At 41.8% G+C, this 16,653-nt stretch overlaps 1 protein-coding gene across 2 annotated transcripts in view; it reads right to left on the bottom strand.

The window, feature by feature from the left end:
* Positions 1-16,653, bottom strand: part of LOC137352565 (A disintegrin and metalloproteinase with thrombospondin motifs 7-like) — a 190,888-nt gene that overhangs the window by 84,820 nt on the left and 89,415 nt on the right. For both annotated transcript variants that reach the window (XM_068018208.1, XM_068018209.1), the window contains exons 11-13: positions 14,564-14,709; positions 3,899-4,068; positions 2,349-2,482 (exon numbers count right to left, since the gene is read on the bottom strand). In XM_068018208.1, the coding sequence (XP_067874309.1) occupies positions 2,349-2,482; positions 3,899-4,068; positions 14,564-14,709 (450 nt within the window). The remainder of the gene's footprint in view (positions 1-2,348; positions 2,483-3,898; positions 4,069-14,563; positions 14,710-16,653) is intronic.

Raw genomic sequence — 16,653 nt, 5'->3', positions numbered from 1 at the left:
GCCTAACAGCACTGTGGGTGCACCTTCACCACAAGGACTACAGCAGTTCAAGAGGGCAGCTCACCACCACCTTCTCAAGGGCAACAAGGGATGGGCAATAAATGTTAGCCTTGCCAGGGACGTCCACATCCCAAGGTCGAAACATTGAAAAACGCGGCTCCTATCTTGGCAACAGCCTATGGAAAAAGTGGGGCTATCACCCGTTCCTTAACCCACTTGGTTAATTTCACTTAGGCTAATTCTCGGTATTGCAATGTTGCTCCAGCTGAGAATAACTAAGTCAGCACTGAGTACTGAAGCTGACACCTTCATGCTCTGTATGAACCATCCACTCACTCCCTTAACCCATGGCCCATTGACAAAGCCAGACAAAATGTGCAGATTTCCTCTGATATTGTTCATAGGTGATCCTGGGTTATGGAGCACAGTTGTGCTGTTCAGCTGCTAACTTGGCTTACACCTTTCACTAAATGGACAAATCTGGATAACCAGAGAACTGTTGGGGTCAAACATTGAGGCTGATATAACCATTTGTAAATTCCAAGCTACAGGTCCATGGCAGCCTTGATCTTATTAATTATTATTTTGTATCTGGAACAAGGTGTGATGTCTAGAGTGTAACAAAGACACACCAGATACAGGACTGATATTACACATGCAGGAATCCCTGTTGGCATTTCTCATGGGCAGGCTGGGGACGTCGGTACAGTTATGACATTTAGTTGCTAATCTAACCTGTTGCTTCAAGGCAACTGTTCAAGTACACCCATGGGAAAGTTGTTTAAATTAACAAGTGCAGCTAATTAAAGAATGCACGAGGGTCATTTAGAGGGCAGCCGTTAGTTGCTTACAAACTTTAGGTTCCAACTCAGTGATTGTTTTAATTTCTCCTTAAGACACTCTGAGTAACAACTTCTGGGGCTCCATGGATATGCGCTAAACACAATGGAGTTTTAATTATGTATAAAAGATGCACAAATACATGGAATGTGAGTCAGATTATTTTGCTTAAAAGTTATCTTTCCCTGGATAATTGTCTGAAGAGATACATCAGCTTAATTTTTAAGCTAAGCGGTCAATTTGAATCCTCATAAATGCTTAAATCTTGGATCCTGGACCCATTTAATGGGTGAGAAATTGAGTAAATCAACGTCAGTGGAAAGTGCAAAAGCAAACAGATATTTTACTATAAAAAACAGACCAGCCTTCTTAATCTACGCAAAAGTGAATGGCATTGCGTGTATAAGAATGCGCTGAAGAACATTACAGAGTGAACATGCTGGGTATGGTGTTAGCACAGAAATAAGAATACGATCATTTGTTCAACTGAACAGATTGTCATAACAAGGCAGTGGTGATATTTCCAGTCCAGCTACTCCATTTTGATTTCCTTTGTGCTATTGATATGATCCTCTTTGTAAATCTCTACTGCAATTATTGCAAAGTATCGCTTATTTTGCAGTAAGAACAGCATGAAAGAACTTTCTCACCCAAGCAAGTTGGAGACTGCAGAGAGTAGTGGTTATCTGTCTGGATTCTGGATTGTGCATCTGACCCGTAAATATCTGAATGGCAAGTGTCAATGAAGTAACTGGACAATGGACCCAATCTTCAGTTTAACAGTGGCTATTAAATGAGTTTCTAACAAGTGCTGTTTTTCACAGATCTGCTGGTGTTATCTCTTCTGCACATTTCGAAAACTCAAAGGATGTTTCAACCTCTGGAGCACAGATTCTCTGGGAATTTCAGTTCAGTTGGCCCCTTATTCACTAATAGAACTGGTCATCGCTCTATTTGAAAAGCAGTCACAAAAATATTGCTGCAATATCCTGAACTGTTTAGCCATGGAAAAGAGGATCAGCTCCCAATAGGCACCTTGGGAGTGAAACTGGTCGTTAACAGCAGAGGAAAACAAGCTTTAGTGAATTGGCAGCCCATTTTATGCCCTGCCCAAATTTCCATGCCAATAGCACTAGTCTTGAGCTACTGTCAAAGGACAATTTCACCCCTTTTGTGTTTAAATGAAACCAGTTCTATAGGCATCCACCTGGCCCAGCCATACTGAACCCGTCGTTCAAGCACTAGCATCACCTGGAATTATGCCTCTGGTTTGCAGAAGTTCAAAGGGAAAGCATCACCTGTTGGGGCTGATTGTGGAGCACGCAAAGACATTAGCAATACCATTTGACATTTTGGCATAAATTATTTGAGGCTTTCTGGCAGAGTCAATATTGAGAGATCAGCACTCTTGCTATTGGGGCCTCCGACTGCGTTGTACAGTTTTCACACTTAAATGCACATGGAAAGTTCTCCCGATTCGCCTCTTGTTGTTTTAATTAACTCTGTACCTTGCAGATTCCATTGATGCACATATCCCGGCTGGTGTTTCCCTCAAAACATGGCGTCCCATCTATCACGGCGTCCAACATCTTCTCTGAAAAATAACCGTCTGCAGGACGACAGTGTAGCTCACAGGGATTAACTGTGGGCAAGACACACCATGGGAAAACTTAAACCAACTTCACCAATGACAATATCCAAATGTTAATCCAGATTCCAATTGTAGGCGACAGTTTGTTTGCATTATTGAACCACACTGAGTCTGGTTTGGACCAGACTGGCTATTTTTTTGCGTGGTAAACTGGCAACTGAAAGCCTGAATCTTAAAACTAGTTTTGTTAAACTTGCACAGAACCTTGTTTAGACCACACTCGCAGTATTGTGCACAGTCCTGGTCTCCATATTATAAAAAGGATAGAGAGGCACTGGAGTAGGTGTAAAAAACCTTAACAAGGATGAAGAGAAAAAAGGAGGAAAAGTGACCTAATAGATGTCCTTAAAATTCTGATGGGGTTTGATAGGGTAAACATAAAGAAAATGTATCTACTTGCAGGCGAGACTAGAACTAGCACCAAAATATAAAACAGTCATTAATTGAAGGGAAGGGGTGGCTTAGTGGTAATGCCACTAGACTAGTAATGCAGAGCCCAGGATAATTCTCTAGCGACATGGGTTCAAATCCCACCATGTCAGAAGGTGAAATTTGAATTCAATTAATAAATCAGGTCTCATGATGACCATGAAACCACTGTTGATTGTTGTAAAAACCCATCTGGTTCACTAATGTTCTTTAAGGAAGGAAATCTGTCATCCATATCTGGTCTGGTCTACATGTGACTTCAGACCCACAGCAATGTGGTTGACTTTGAAATGGCCCAGCAAGCCACTCAGTTCAAAGGCAATTAGGGATGGGCAATAAATAAATCCAATAGGAAATTAAGGAGACACTTCCTTTACTCAGAGAGTGGGTAGAAAAGGAATGGTTAAGTTAAAGGCGTAGGTGCATTTAAGGGGAAGCTAGATATACACATGAGGGCAAAAAGAATAGAAGGGCATGTTGATAAAGAGAGATGAAGCAGGGTGGGAGGAGACTTGTGTGGGATCAGTTGGGTGGTATGGCCTGCTTCTGTGCTATAAATTCTTTGTGATGGTGGCATTAATCCTGATTTCTCTTACAGACAGCAATTTGTCTATGTCAGTGAAACCAGACCTTTTTGGTTTTTTTAGTAAACTGGCATCCGAAAGTTTGAATTTTGAAACTAAAGTTTTCAATAAATCTTTAAAGCATCAGCAAAACAAACAGCGCAGCTCAATTCATAATCCCAGCCCTCCCCTTTATTTTGCCCCTTGCACGGCTTCAAACTTGGCAAAAGGAGGACATCAGATGAGCTGAATCATGGAATCATGAACTCTTACAGCACAGGAGGCCATATGTCCCGTGGTAACTGTGCTAGATCTTTGAAAGAGTTGTCCAAGATAGAATCAATTAACAAATGACAAAATAACTGGAAAAACATGAAGTGCAGCTTTAAATATTACCAACAAACAACGGACTTACTTCGACTGAGTACAGGAATCCACTTATGCAGTTTCCCCTTGTAAGGCATTGTGTCAAAGTGGCTGCACTGTATCTGACGAAAGGAAGGCAGGTCTGTGATACAAGCTTTGATGTTGCAAATCCTGAATCTTTTCCTCTCTCCGAGACAGTACGAACCACCATACTTCGGCCTGCAAATGAGAGATGGAGCACGTCACTGAACACTCCATGTGTCCCACTCCAGAGACTTGGCTGGCACTCCCAGTGAAGTACTGAGGGAGTGCAACACTGTCAGAGATGTCTTTTGGATGAGATGTCAAACTGAGGCCCCGTCTGCACTCTCATGTGGATGTGAGGAAGAGGAGGGAGAGTTCACCCTGGTGCCCTGGCCCAATATTTGTCCCTCAACTAACATCACTGAAAAACAGACTATCTGGTCATTATCACATTGTTGTTTTGGAAGCTTGCTGTGCACAAATTAGCTGCTACGTTTCCTATATGACAACAGTGGCTGCACTTCAAAAAAGTACTTCATTGGCTGTAAAGTGTTTTGGGACGTTCTGAGGATGTAAAAAGCGCTATATAAATGCAAGTTCCTTTTTCTTTCATTGTTCCACTAAAAAACACTTTGTATGCACCATGCTGCAGTCTGGGATAATCCTCACTAAACTGTCACACCAACATACGACAATACTCTCATATAATCATGGAAGAGGAACTGACTGAAGAACAGCCCTTTTCACAATGGGAAAGGGAGGCAAGATTTGAGGGAGAATGATACTGGAGCTAAATGGATTAAATTAGGAGGACTGGATGCATAGACAATGCTTGTATTGTCTTGAATAGAGAGATTAGGGGGTGATCTAACTGAGGTGTTTAAATGATTAAAGGAGTTGATAGGGTAGATAGAGAGATGGTGGGGTGAGGGGTGGAGGAGGGTCTGAGGTGGAGGGGGTGCGGGCGGGCGGGGCGGGGGGAGTCCAGAACAAAGCAGCATCATCTTAAAATTTGAGCCAGGCCGTTCAGGGATGATGTCAAGAAACATGTCTTCACACAAAGGGGAGTGAAAATCTAGAAATCTCTCCCCCAAAGTTTCAGAACAGGGATTGATAGATTTTTGTTAGGCAAGGGTATTAAAGGCTATGGAATCAAGGTGGGTAGATGGCGATGATACAGATCAGCCATGATCTAATTGAATGGAGGAACAGGCTCGAGGGGCTGAATGCCCTCCTTGTGTTTTATGTTCCTAAGTCAGTTCAAGGGGCTGCTCCCCGGCATTTAGGAAGGTCTTCATGGCCAAGGTGAGCACACTGTCTCATGATGGCTCTCCACCCCACCTGACAGGTGGGTTTGGACATCAATGTCAGTTCCAGGGTAAACTAGCCAGAGTCAATGAGATCAGGAACCAGAGAGGTTTAAAAAAAAACACCTTGGGCTGCGTCTCTGCATTGTTTTCAACAGCAACAGCAGCAACAATAACTTGCATTTATATAGCACCTTTAATGTAGCAAACCATCCTAAGGCCTTTTACAGGAATCTTATCAACAAAAATTTGACACTGACCAACATAAAAGATATTCTGACAGGTGACCAAAGGCTTGGCCAAACAGGTCAGTTTTAAGGAGCATCTTAAAGGAGGAAAGGTTTAGGGAGGGAATTCCAGAGCTTAGGGCCTAGGCAGACGAAGGTACGGCCACCAATGGTGGAGTGATGGAAATTGGGAATGTGCAAGAGGCCAAAATTGGAGGAGTGCAGATAACGGAGGTTTATAGGATTGGAGGAGGTTAGAGAGATAGGGAGGGGTCAGGACATGGCGAGATTTGAATGCAAGAATGGGATGGCGCCAATGTAGGTCAGTGAGCACAGGAGTGATGGTATAAGTCTTTCAGTGTTTCCTTGTTTATGGTTACTGTGAATAGAATGTCTAACTCTGCATATACACAACACACAATAAACATCTCCTTGCAATGTTTGCTCTCACAGGGAATCTATAGTCAAGTTCTTGCTGCATCTTTTCTGATGGATTACCACTCAAAGGAAGAAAGATCTTGCATTTATATAGCGTCTACACGACATCAAGCCACTCCAAAGTGCTTTACAACCAGCGAAGTACTTCTGAAGTGTAGTCACTGTTGTAACATAGGAAATGTGGCAGCCAATTTGGGCACAGCAAGCTCCCACAAACAGTAATGTGATAAGGACCAAATAATTTGTTTATGTGATGTTGATTGAGGGATAAGTATTGGTCAGGGCGCCGGGGGGATCCCTCCTGCACTTATTTCCAAATAATGCTATGGGATATTTCACATCCACCTGAGAGGGCAGAAGGAGCCTCAGTTTAATGGCTCACCTGAAAGACAACACCTCCGACACTGCTGGGAAAGACTGAACAGGTCAGGGCTTTTTTGTTTAGAAAAGAGAAGACTCAGGGAAGACCTGATAGAGATCTTTAACATTCTGAACGAATTGGACAGTGTAGACATCGACAGAAGGTTTCCACTCATGGGAGAATCTAAAACTAGGGACTATAAATACAAGATAGTTAATAATAAATCCAATTTGGAAATAAGGAGAAGTTTTTTTTTGCAGAGAGTGGTTAGAATGTAGAGTTTGTTACTGCAGCAAGTGATTGAGGAAAGTAGCTTAGATGCTTTGTAAAAGAAACTAGACGAGTATATGAGAGAAAAGGAAATAGAAAGATATGCTGAAAGGCTGAATTGAGGTACGTGGAAGGAGAGGAGACTCATGTGGCATATAAACACCAGCATAAACTAGTTGGGTCGAATGGCCTGTTTCTGTGCAGTATAGTCTATATAATTCCATGATCTGCATGGTACATAGTATTTAAGGATTGAGCTACTGGGAATGGGAGGTATTCTGCAGAATGGGTTTTTTGTGTTAAAAATGTCAACACTTTTAACTTGATCGTGATGGCCCAGGCTTTCAAGGAGTTTCCTAACTCTATCTCGGTATTTGTCTTACAGAATTAGCAGATTGTATTGAAAATAAATTGTATCATTAAGTGCACCTCACCACTGCAACTGTGCTCAAGACAGATGCCTGACTATTATTAAAACATAGCAGAAAGAAATCAGTTTCTAAAGAGACAAACACAGTGTTCCTGCTGTGACTAATTGCCCAAAGTAAATGAGTTGCTTGGAAGTCATGTTGCATCGTGTCATCCCTGGGCACCTGCCAAGTGTGTTGAGCACTCAGTGGAGCTGATACAAGACTCCACAGAGTTACAACAATTAACAAAATAATGTGTTGGTAGGGAGAAAATAATCAATTTACATTTACGTTGATGTCTGCTCACCTGTGCACTGTTCTTCCTCTTTAACTGGAGGTGACCTAAGTTGAATCCACAGCTCAATTTGCACTTGAAATTTGATTTAGCATATATCTCCTACTAACCGTTAATGTACCAGCCATTTCACAGACTGTCTATATGTCTAGAAAATATTTCACCTGAGGGCCAGCACTGAAATCTACAACATCCACCACAATGAAATAGTCTTGCTCACCAAGTACAAAATGGGAATTGGCAGCTAATGCCCCCATTTTGTAGGTTCAGTATAGACAAGAATGAAGTAGTACAATATATTATTATATTTAAAATATAGGCCCAGATTTTGCTGGAAAAAACAGCATTTGAATGATGCTCGCTGTAATTACTGCACAAATCAGCCAGTAACTTGCAGCGAGGAAGTGATGCCCTGTGAAATACAGGTCACCACAAATTGCTGGACGATATGCACTGCTCCACCATTAGCTTCGTGAAAATGACATCTCACGCTTAACCTCCCCGTGAGTTTCATAAAGTTGCTGCATTTCCACATTAATTGTCCATTAAACTTACCACAGGAAGGTAAGTCTAGTAATTAAGAGTGTAAGTACCCTTTTCATGATAAATATTAATGACTGCCAATCAACCTCTCTTGCCCAGAAAATGAGCAATAATAAGTGTGGAATTTCATTCCTTCAGGTTTAGAATTGTTTGAGGAGATTTTTAAAATTTCCTTTCTGTCTCTTTTTCTCTCTCTCTCTTAATCCAATATTTTTACTCTCTATTTCTCTTTCTGTACCTGATTCTGTACCTTCCTCTCAGTCCTTCTCTGTTTATTTCTCAATCCTGAAATTTCATTGGTTAAGGAAAAAGACTGTATGTCCTGTTGTTCACCAAGGGCCCGGACGTCCTGTGCCCTTACCACGCCATTATCAGCTCACAATCCAGCAATTTAGTGGGCAAAAAATGTTAAAACTAAACACACATGGCAAATCTAACCAATGCGGAACACTGAGATGCCGCACTCTAGAAAATTCTGGGCCATTGCTTCTGTATGTACTTATCAACTTTTAACAACAAAACTTCCTATGCCCACATTTAGAATTGAAACTATGTATGTAAAACTTCAACTGCAAAGACAGTCTCCTGACAGTGGAAGCACTGCAATGTCACCACTGGTGAAAGAATGTAATTGCAACGTGACATATTTACACAGGCAGTTTCCATTTTAAGTAGGGACATAGGAATTTACAATAGTTACATAAAAATAAGGATGTACATCTTTAAAATGGCAGTTAAATTACAACTGTGCTCGGATAAAGTTATCCCTCACCCTTTAACTCTGTTGGGATTCTTTTTTTAGAATGGAGGAGATTATGGGGTGATTTGATACAGGTGTTAAAAGGTGTTAAGGAGGGAGGGGACAGAGTAGTTAGGAACAGGCTGTTTCAAGTGGTTGAGACATCAAAAACAACAGAACATAAATGTACGATATTTAGGACAGAGAACAGAAGAAACTTTTTTCTCTACAGTGTGGAATTTACCATAAGAATTGGTGAATGAAGCAGAGACCATTTCAACATTTAAGAATAGGATACATAGAATTAACATTACAGAAACAGGCCGTTTGGCTCATATGCTCCGTGCTGGTATTTATGTTCCACACAAGTTTCCTCCCACCCCACTTCACCTAACCCTATCAGCATATCCTTCTATTCCTTTCTCCCTCATATGTTTATCTAGCTTCCCCATAAAGGCATCTACATTATTCACCTGAACTACTCCACGCGGTAGTGAGTTCGACATTCTAACCAGTCTTTGGGTAAAGAAGTTTCTCCTGAGTTCCCGATTGGATTTATTGGTGACTGTCTTATGTTCATGGTCCCAATTTTTGATCACCCGCACAAGTGGAAACGTCTCCAGTATGGTTGGATAGGTGGCTGAAGGAAAGGGGGGATCAAGGGATATGGGAACAGAGCGGGTGGATGGGATTAGGACCACTGCTGCTGTGGAGGTTAAATAGCACCACAGACTGGTTGGACTGAATTACCTGTTTGCGTGTTATCATTTTTATGTAATTCAGTGTATGTAAATCATTTGAAGACTCCATTTAGACCTGACTCAGCCTCTGTGATGCCACAAAAGATCGACAAGTACAAATAAAAAGAAACTATTATTCCCCAAGAAAAGGAGGTGAAATATAAGTAAGAAAATTGCAAAGGATTACATAGGATATACAGCACAGAAACAGGCCATTCGGCCCAACCAGTCTATGCCAGTATTTATGCTCCACTCAAGCCTCCTCTCATCTTTCCTCAACTAAATCTATCATTGTAACCCTCTATTCCCTTCTCCCTCATATGCTTGTTTAGATTCCCCTTAAATGCATCGATACTATTCGTTTCAACCACTCCCTGTGGTAGTGAGTTCCAACTTCTCACCACTCTTCGGGTAAAGAAGTTTCTTCTGAATTCCCAATTGGATTTCTCGGTGACCATCTTATATTGATAGCCCCTAGTTATGCTCTTCCCCACAAGGGGAAACATTCTCTCTGAATGCACTCTATCAAAAAGAAGCAGTAGAGTGGGAGATGTCTCACACAAAGGGAAAGTTCTGGTGAATAATCCAGATGACAGGAGTATGGATAATGGAGGAGTTGTTTTTTGTCTTCGTTCTTGGGACATGGGCATCACTGGCAAGGTGGGCATTTTAATGCCCATCTATAGTTACACTTGAGAAGGTGATTGTGGGCCTTCTTCTTAAATGGCTACAGTCCATGTGGTGAAAGTGCTCCCACCATATTGTTTGGAAGCTAGTTTCACTGAATGATGAATACAGAACTGAAAGGATCCTTTTTTCAGAAGGAAGCAAGGGACATGCACTAACGGCACATGAATGCCACTCGAAACTTTTACCACAAATACATTTTGGGTTGGCAGGTGTGTAGCTGAGATGCTTGGAAGAGTCAAATCCATTGTTACTGGGCATGTAGAAAGGATTTATACGAAACAAGGCACGCAGCTGCGAGAGATGTTCAATCACATTCTCTATTTAACGTAACTATTACCTTCAGGGCAGTTGAACAGACATCAAACTGCACACTGCCAAGAAACATAAATAACTTATTTTTGCAGGATTGTATCATGCTATATCATCTTCTCTTCCAGGATATTCTATTGACCACACAAATGTTTTACATCTGTGTTTAATTTTAGTGTTCCAGTGGTAATGACTAGAACAGATGTGTTTAACCCTTTATGTATTGATTTACTGTCAGCTTGGCTCAGCTGGTAGCACTCTCAGAAGACTGTGGATGAAGATGCACTCTAGGATTTGATTCTCTGGGGGAGGGGAGTGCTGCTTTGTCAGGGGTGTCATCCTTTTGATGAGGTGCTAAACTGAAAACCTGTCTGCCTAATTCAGTGAAATAAAAGCAAAATACTGCGGATGCTGGAAATCTGAAACAAAAACAAGAAATGCTGGAATCACTCAGCAGGTCTGGCAGCATCTGTGGAAAGAGAAGCAGAGTTAACGTTTCGGGTCAGTGACCCTTCTTTGGAACTCCGAAGAAGGGTCACTGACCCGAAACGTTAACTCTGCTTCTCTTTCCACAGATGCTGCCAGACCTGCTGAGTGATTCCAGCATTTCTTGTTTTTGTGCCTAATTCAGTGGTTCTGAGTGATGTTAAGGATTGAGCAGTGTTTAGTTTAGTTTAGTTTAGAGATACAGCACTGAAAGAGGCCCTTCGGCCCACCGAGTCTGTGCCGACCATCAACCACCCATTCATACTAATCCTACACTAATCCCATAATCCTACCACATCCCCACCTGTCCCTATATTTCCCTACCACCTACCTATACTAGGGACAATTTGTAATGGCCAATTTACCTACCAACCTGCAAGTCTTTTCAGGAAAAGCAGAGAACTCCCCCACAGTACCTGGCAAGACTTCTACCTCAACTAAAGCCATTAACAACAGATTAACTAGTCATTCATCGCATTACAGTTTGTGGGATCTTGCTGTGTCACATTTACCCATACAACTACAGGTATTACACCTCAAGGTAATTCATTGTATGCTTGTGATGTATCTGAGATAATATGGTCTTTCTATTTTCACATGATCTCCAAATTTTTCTGAGTTATGATAGGCTACTAGCCATACATCCTAATCCTTTAAGAGATACCTGAACTATAGGGGCAATATTCAACCCATTGACTTGGTAGGATTAACAGGTGAACTGGCAATGAACTCAAGTGCAGGCTAATAAAGAGATTCCGATGGAATAAAAATAAGAAAACTCATAGACTACAATGTATTAAAGAGCAATGATACATTGGCAGGTTGAAATGACATCGTATATATTTTAAAGTGAAGTTTAAGAAGTTAATTGTTACCATTTGATCCATTGAGATGACATTATTGCAATCCTAAATTGCATGTCTACCCTAGGTACCTGTGGAGTTGCCAATGCTTATGGATTGAAAATGGATACCTGGGAATGATAATCTGGTAGCAAACAAAACAGTTGAATTACATCAATTTGGACCTGTGTCCCTTTCTCTCACCATCAATTAAAATTCACGCTTAGTGTCACCTAATTATTATTTCTTGTTTTGCATCACCTTCTCGCCTACTCTTTACAGCTTCGATGGTGCCCTATCCGATGGACCCTGGCCCTTCCTCTGGGTTTCACAACAAAAATGACGGGATTACAGTCTCTGACTCACTTCCCAGTGTCAGTCACTTTTATTTGTTTCTTTATTTTTGATTTTTTTGGTTATAGTCATTTGAGTATGCTGGTTTCCTGACATATGTTGACGCTCAAAATGTAATAGAGAATGCCTTGTGGTGTTGACAGAATTCTTAGCTATACAGAATCATACAGCACAGAAGGAGGCCATTCATTCCATTGTGCCTCTGCTAGCTCTTTGAAAGAGCTATCCAATTCGTCCCACTCCCCTGCTCTTTCCCCACAGCCCTGCAAATTTTTCCTTTTTTAAGTATTTATCCAATACTCTTTTGAAAGTCACCACTGAATCTGGCTCCATCGCCCCTTTGGGTCGTGCATTCCAGATCACAACCTGGCCTTTTTTGAAATTATTTTAAATCTGTGTCCTCTGGTTACCGACCCTCCTGCCACTGGAAACTGTTTCTCCTTATTTGCTCTATCAAAATCCTTCATAATTTTGAATGTCTCTGTTAAATCTCCTCTCAACCTTCTCTGCTCTAAGGAGATCAATCCCAGCTTTTCTAGTCTCTAGATAACTGAATGCTGTTCATCTCTACAGTTGAATATCAAAACTCTATTGTTCAACGCATCTCAGAAGACGGAGATGGCAGAAATCAAAGCTGTAACTTAATCCATTAATTCTGGCCAGCACAGTTCCACCTTACAGTAAGAATGGAGAGGTGTCGGATAAATTGGGCTCAGTGTACTGGTGATGGGCTGGTGATGAAAGCGTCATAGAAAGTACTTGTTGGAAATTGCACGGATCAGAGAGCTCTGAGCTTTGCAGCTTAGACACGAGGCAGCTAAGAGATGATCTTATAGGAGTAAACAAGATAGCAAAAGGAAAGAACATTAGGTGAGGACAATCGAATGGTCAGTCAATATTGCCTAGACTCACTCAATAATAATGGCTCTTGAGAAGGAGATTCATGGCACATGTAACCCTCTTGAACATATTACAGCCTTATAATGCATCCTCCACCGCCATCTCCCCTCTTTATTTTTTCTTTGGGAGTTTACTAGAATTACCCTGACTGGAAAAAAAAACACTTAATTGCTTTCCTTCTGTTATCATAGAAATGAGACTAGTGGCAGATGGAGAACTGTCGCTGCCTTACTACAGAATCACAGCTGCTAACTTTACTAACACGAGACTCGAACAAGAGTTATAAATGGAACCATATAGTCAAACAAACTGATAAGTAAGTAAACTGCTTATATTTTATGGGCTGTAGAAATGAAGGAGACACCATGTGCAGCAATTCTTAGATGACAAGGAACAACACTGCTGAATTCTGTTAATGCATAATTAATTATCCATGAAGTGTTATGGTTGGACGAGAATGATGTTTGGATCAGTCATTTTATAGACTCCAGATAAAAACAGCCAATCTTGATCTTACAGGCTATTTAATCAAACGCTCAGTCACTCAGTCTAAACAAAAACAATGCTGGAATGCAAAACAGGGGGAGGAGTGTTTACAGAATCATAGAAGCATATAGCATAGAAGGAGGCCATTTGGCCCATCGTGCCTGTGCCAGCTCATTGAAAGAGCTATCCAATTAGTCGCACTCCCCCGCTCTTTCCCCCTGGCCCTGGAAATATTTCCCCTTCAAGTATTTAATCTGCTTCCATCGCCCTTTCAGGCAGCACATTCCAGATTACAACAACTCATTGGGTAAAATAATCACCTCATTTCACTTGTTTTTTTTATGCCAATTATATTAAATCTGCATCCTCTAGTTACTGACCCCTCTGCCAATGGGAACAGTTTCTCTTTGAGCAAACTGAGAAATAACAACAGAAACAGAACCTGCATTTCCATAGCACCTTTCACATCCTCGGGACATCTGAAAGCATTTTACAGCCAATGAAGTCCTTTTAAAGTGTAGTCATTGCTGTAATGAAGGAAATGCAGCAGCCAATTTGCGCACAGCAAGCTCCCACAAACAGCAATGTGACAATGACCGGATAATCTGCTTTTATTTATGTTGGTTGAAGGACAAACATCTTCCAATCATGACATAGAATTTTTATTATCCATCTGTGAGGGCAGCCAGGACCTCAGTTTATTGCCTCATCCAAAAGTCACCTCTGACAGTGTAGCACTGAGCCTAAACTATGTACTCAAGTCCCTCGAGTGGGACTTGAACCTACAACACTGCCGAGTTTGTTGGTGGATCAGTTCACAGCTCTACATTCAAAAGGTCATGTGATAAATACCAACAAGACGAGCTCCTTGTCCCACCTAGCTACAGTCCTCTTATTACAACACCTAATCCAGGAGTTGATTAGTCCTTGTGTAAAGAACTTCCTGACATCAGGCCTGAAGCTTTATTTGTCTGAACTTGTGTCCTTTCGTCCTATTCTTGTTGTTGAGGCAATGCTCCACATCTATCTTTCCAACACTTTCCTATTTTATTTACTTCTATAAGGATCAACTCTCAGTTGTCTCTTTTTGAGCCAGAAAGCCTGAGCTTTCCTCCAGTTTTCTCTCATATCTCAGTCCTCTGATGCTAAGGAAATAATTCTCGTCTGCCCTCCCTCCAGGGTCTGTCTCTATGACTAGAACTGGACAGAGTATTGGGAAACAGATATTATTGATTGATCAGTATGAGTTAATAACAGCCAGCCAAGACATCTTGGAGAAGATGTAAAGCTTACGTTGGATTATTACAGTGTCTCTCTGCGCTCTGTATTCCTGCACTGCAGGTTCGACTACATGAAGACCAAGAACTCCAGGCTCCCCAGTTTCCGTTTGTACTCTCGGGATGGTGGACTGTGGATATACATTCTCCATCGAAGCACCACTGGAAGAGGATGTTGAGAGTTACTGCCAGATAATAAATTTCCTTTTGTGAAGTCAGCAAAGCCAGAACTGTCAGGAGTATAAATGTTTTGTTGTCCCAATTCAGATACTACAACAACTTGCATTTATATAGCACCTTTATCATAGTAAAACATCCCAAGGTGCTTCACAGGAGCATTATCAAACAAATTTTGTCACTGAGCCACACTGAGGAGATATTAGGACAGGTGACCTAAAACGTAGCCACAGAGGTAGGTTTTAAGGAGCACCTTAAAAGAGAGGGGGAGAGGCTTAGTTTAGTTTAGAGATACAGCACTGAAACAGGCCCTTCGGCCCACCGAGTCTGTGCCGACCATCAACCACCCATTTATACTAATCCATATTCCTATCACATCCCCACCTGTCCCTATATTTCCCTACCACCTACCTATACTAGGGGCAATTTATAATGGCCAATTTACCTATCAACCTGCAAGTCTTTGGCTTGTGGGAGGAAACCGGAGCACCCGGAGGAAACCCACGCAGACTCAGGGAGAACTTGCAAACTCCACACAGGCAGTACCCGGAATTGAACCCGGGTCGCTGGAGCTGTGAGGCTGCGGTGCTAACCACTGCGCCACTGTGCCGCTTTAGGGAGAGAATTCCAGAGCTTAGGGCCCAGGCAGCTGAAGGCATGGCCGCAAGTGGTGGAGCAATGAACGTTGGGGCTGCACAAGAGGCAGAATTGGAGGAACGCAGAGATGTGGAATTCAACTCGCCTACTCTGAGCCAACTTTAGGGTAAAAACTTTGTTGTGCAAATCCTTGAAATCACTGGCAGTGCATAATACCAAAATTTTGCATTCCCAGTCCATGTTTACCAGTACACCTTTACCCCAATCACAGAAAAGCTACCCCTACCGATCTAGTGTGACATTTTCATCTCTCCTGCCAGTCACCTTTACATGTTGTTGACCATTTTATGCTACTCAGTCCAGGATTATGGACAGTTTTGTTCTGTTGATGTCTGTTTCCCTGCACAGCAACAATGAATGAATGTCGATGTAATTTACTGTAGTTTTTGGGATGTATCTGTGAAACAGCAGAAGCTGGCAGACAAATGGAAGCCTCCCTTTTCTGCCATTCTGTCATTGCTTGTTTACTTAATAGGGTCACCTGTGATGACGTACTGGAAGCCAAGCTCACTGCCACCTTGCACTTCTCACGGTCTTTGTGCCCTCAAATAACAGGGGTGGATGTACATTTCATCATGGCAGTTAAAGCATTTCAACATCAACTAACTTTCAATTAATAAAGTTAAAATGCAGGTACAGCAAGCAATTAGGAAGGCAAATGGTATGTTGACCTTTATTGCAAGAGGTTGGAGCATAAGAGGGAGGAGGTCTTGCAGCAATTATACAGCGCTTTGGTGAAACCACATCTGGAGTGCTTTGGTCTCCTTACCTAAGGATGGATATACTTGACTTGAGGGGGTTGCAATTAAGGTTAACTGGATTGATTCCTGGGATAAGAAGGCTGAACTCTGAGGAGAGATTGAGTAGAATGGGCCTATACTGTCTGGAGTTTAGAAGAATGAAAGGTGACCTCACTGAATTGTGTAAAATTCTTGGAGGTCATGATAGAGTAGATGCTGAGAGGCTGTATCCCCCTGGCTGGAGAGTCTAGGACTAGGGATCCTAGTCTCAGGATAAAGGGTCGGCCATTTAGGACTGAGATAAGGAGAGATTTCATCACTTAGAGTGTTCTGAATCTTTGGAATTCTCTACCCCAGAGAGCTGTGGATGCTCAGTTATTGAGTATATTCAGGAATGAGGTCAATAGATTTTTGGACGCAAAGGGATTCGAGGGATATGAGGATAAGGTGGGAACGTTGAATTAAGGTACAGGATCAGCCAGGATCTTGTTGAATGACAGAGCAGGCTCAAGGGGCTGAATGGCCTACTCCT

This window comes from Heterodontus francisci, chromosome 38, assembly GCF_036365525.1.
Source record: "Heterodontus francisci isolate sHetFra1 chromosome 38, sHetFra1.hap1, whole genome shotgun sequence".
In the NCBI taxonomy this organism is placed as follows: domain Eukaryota; kingdom Metazoa; phylum Chordata; class Chondrichthyes; order Heterodontiformes; family Heterodontidae; genus Heterodontus; species Heterodontus francisci.
This window is presented reverse-complemented; position numbering and strand designations above follow the sequence as displayed.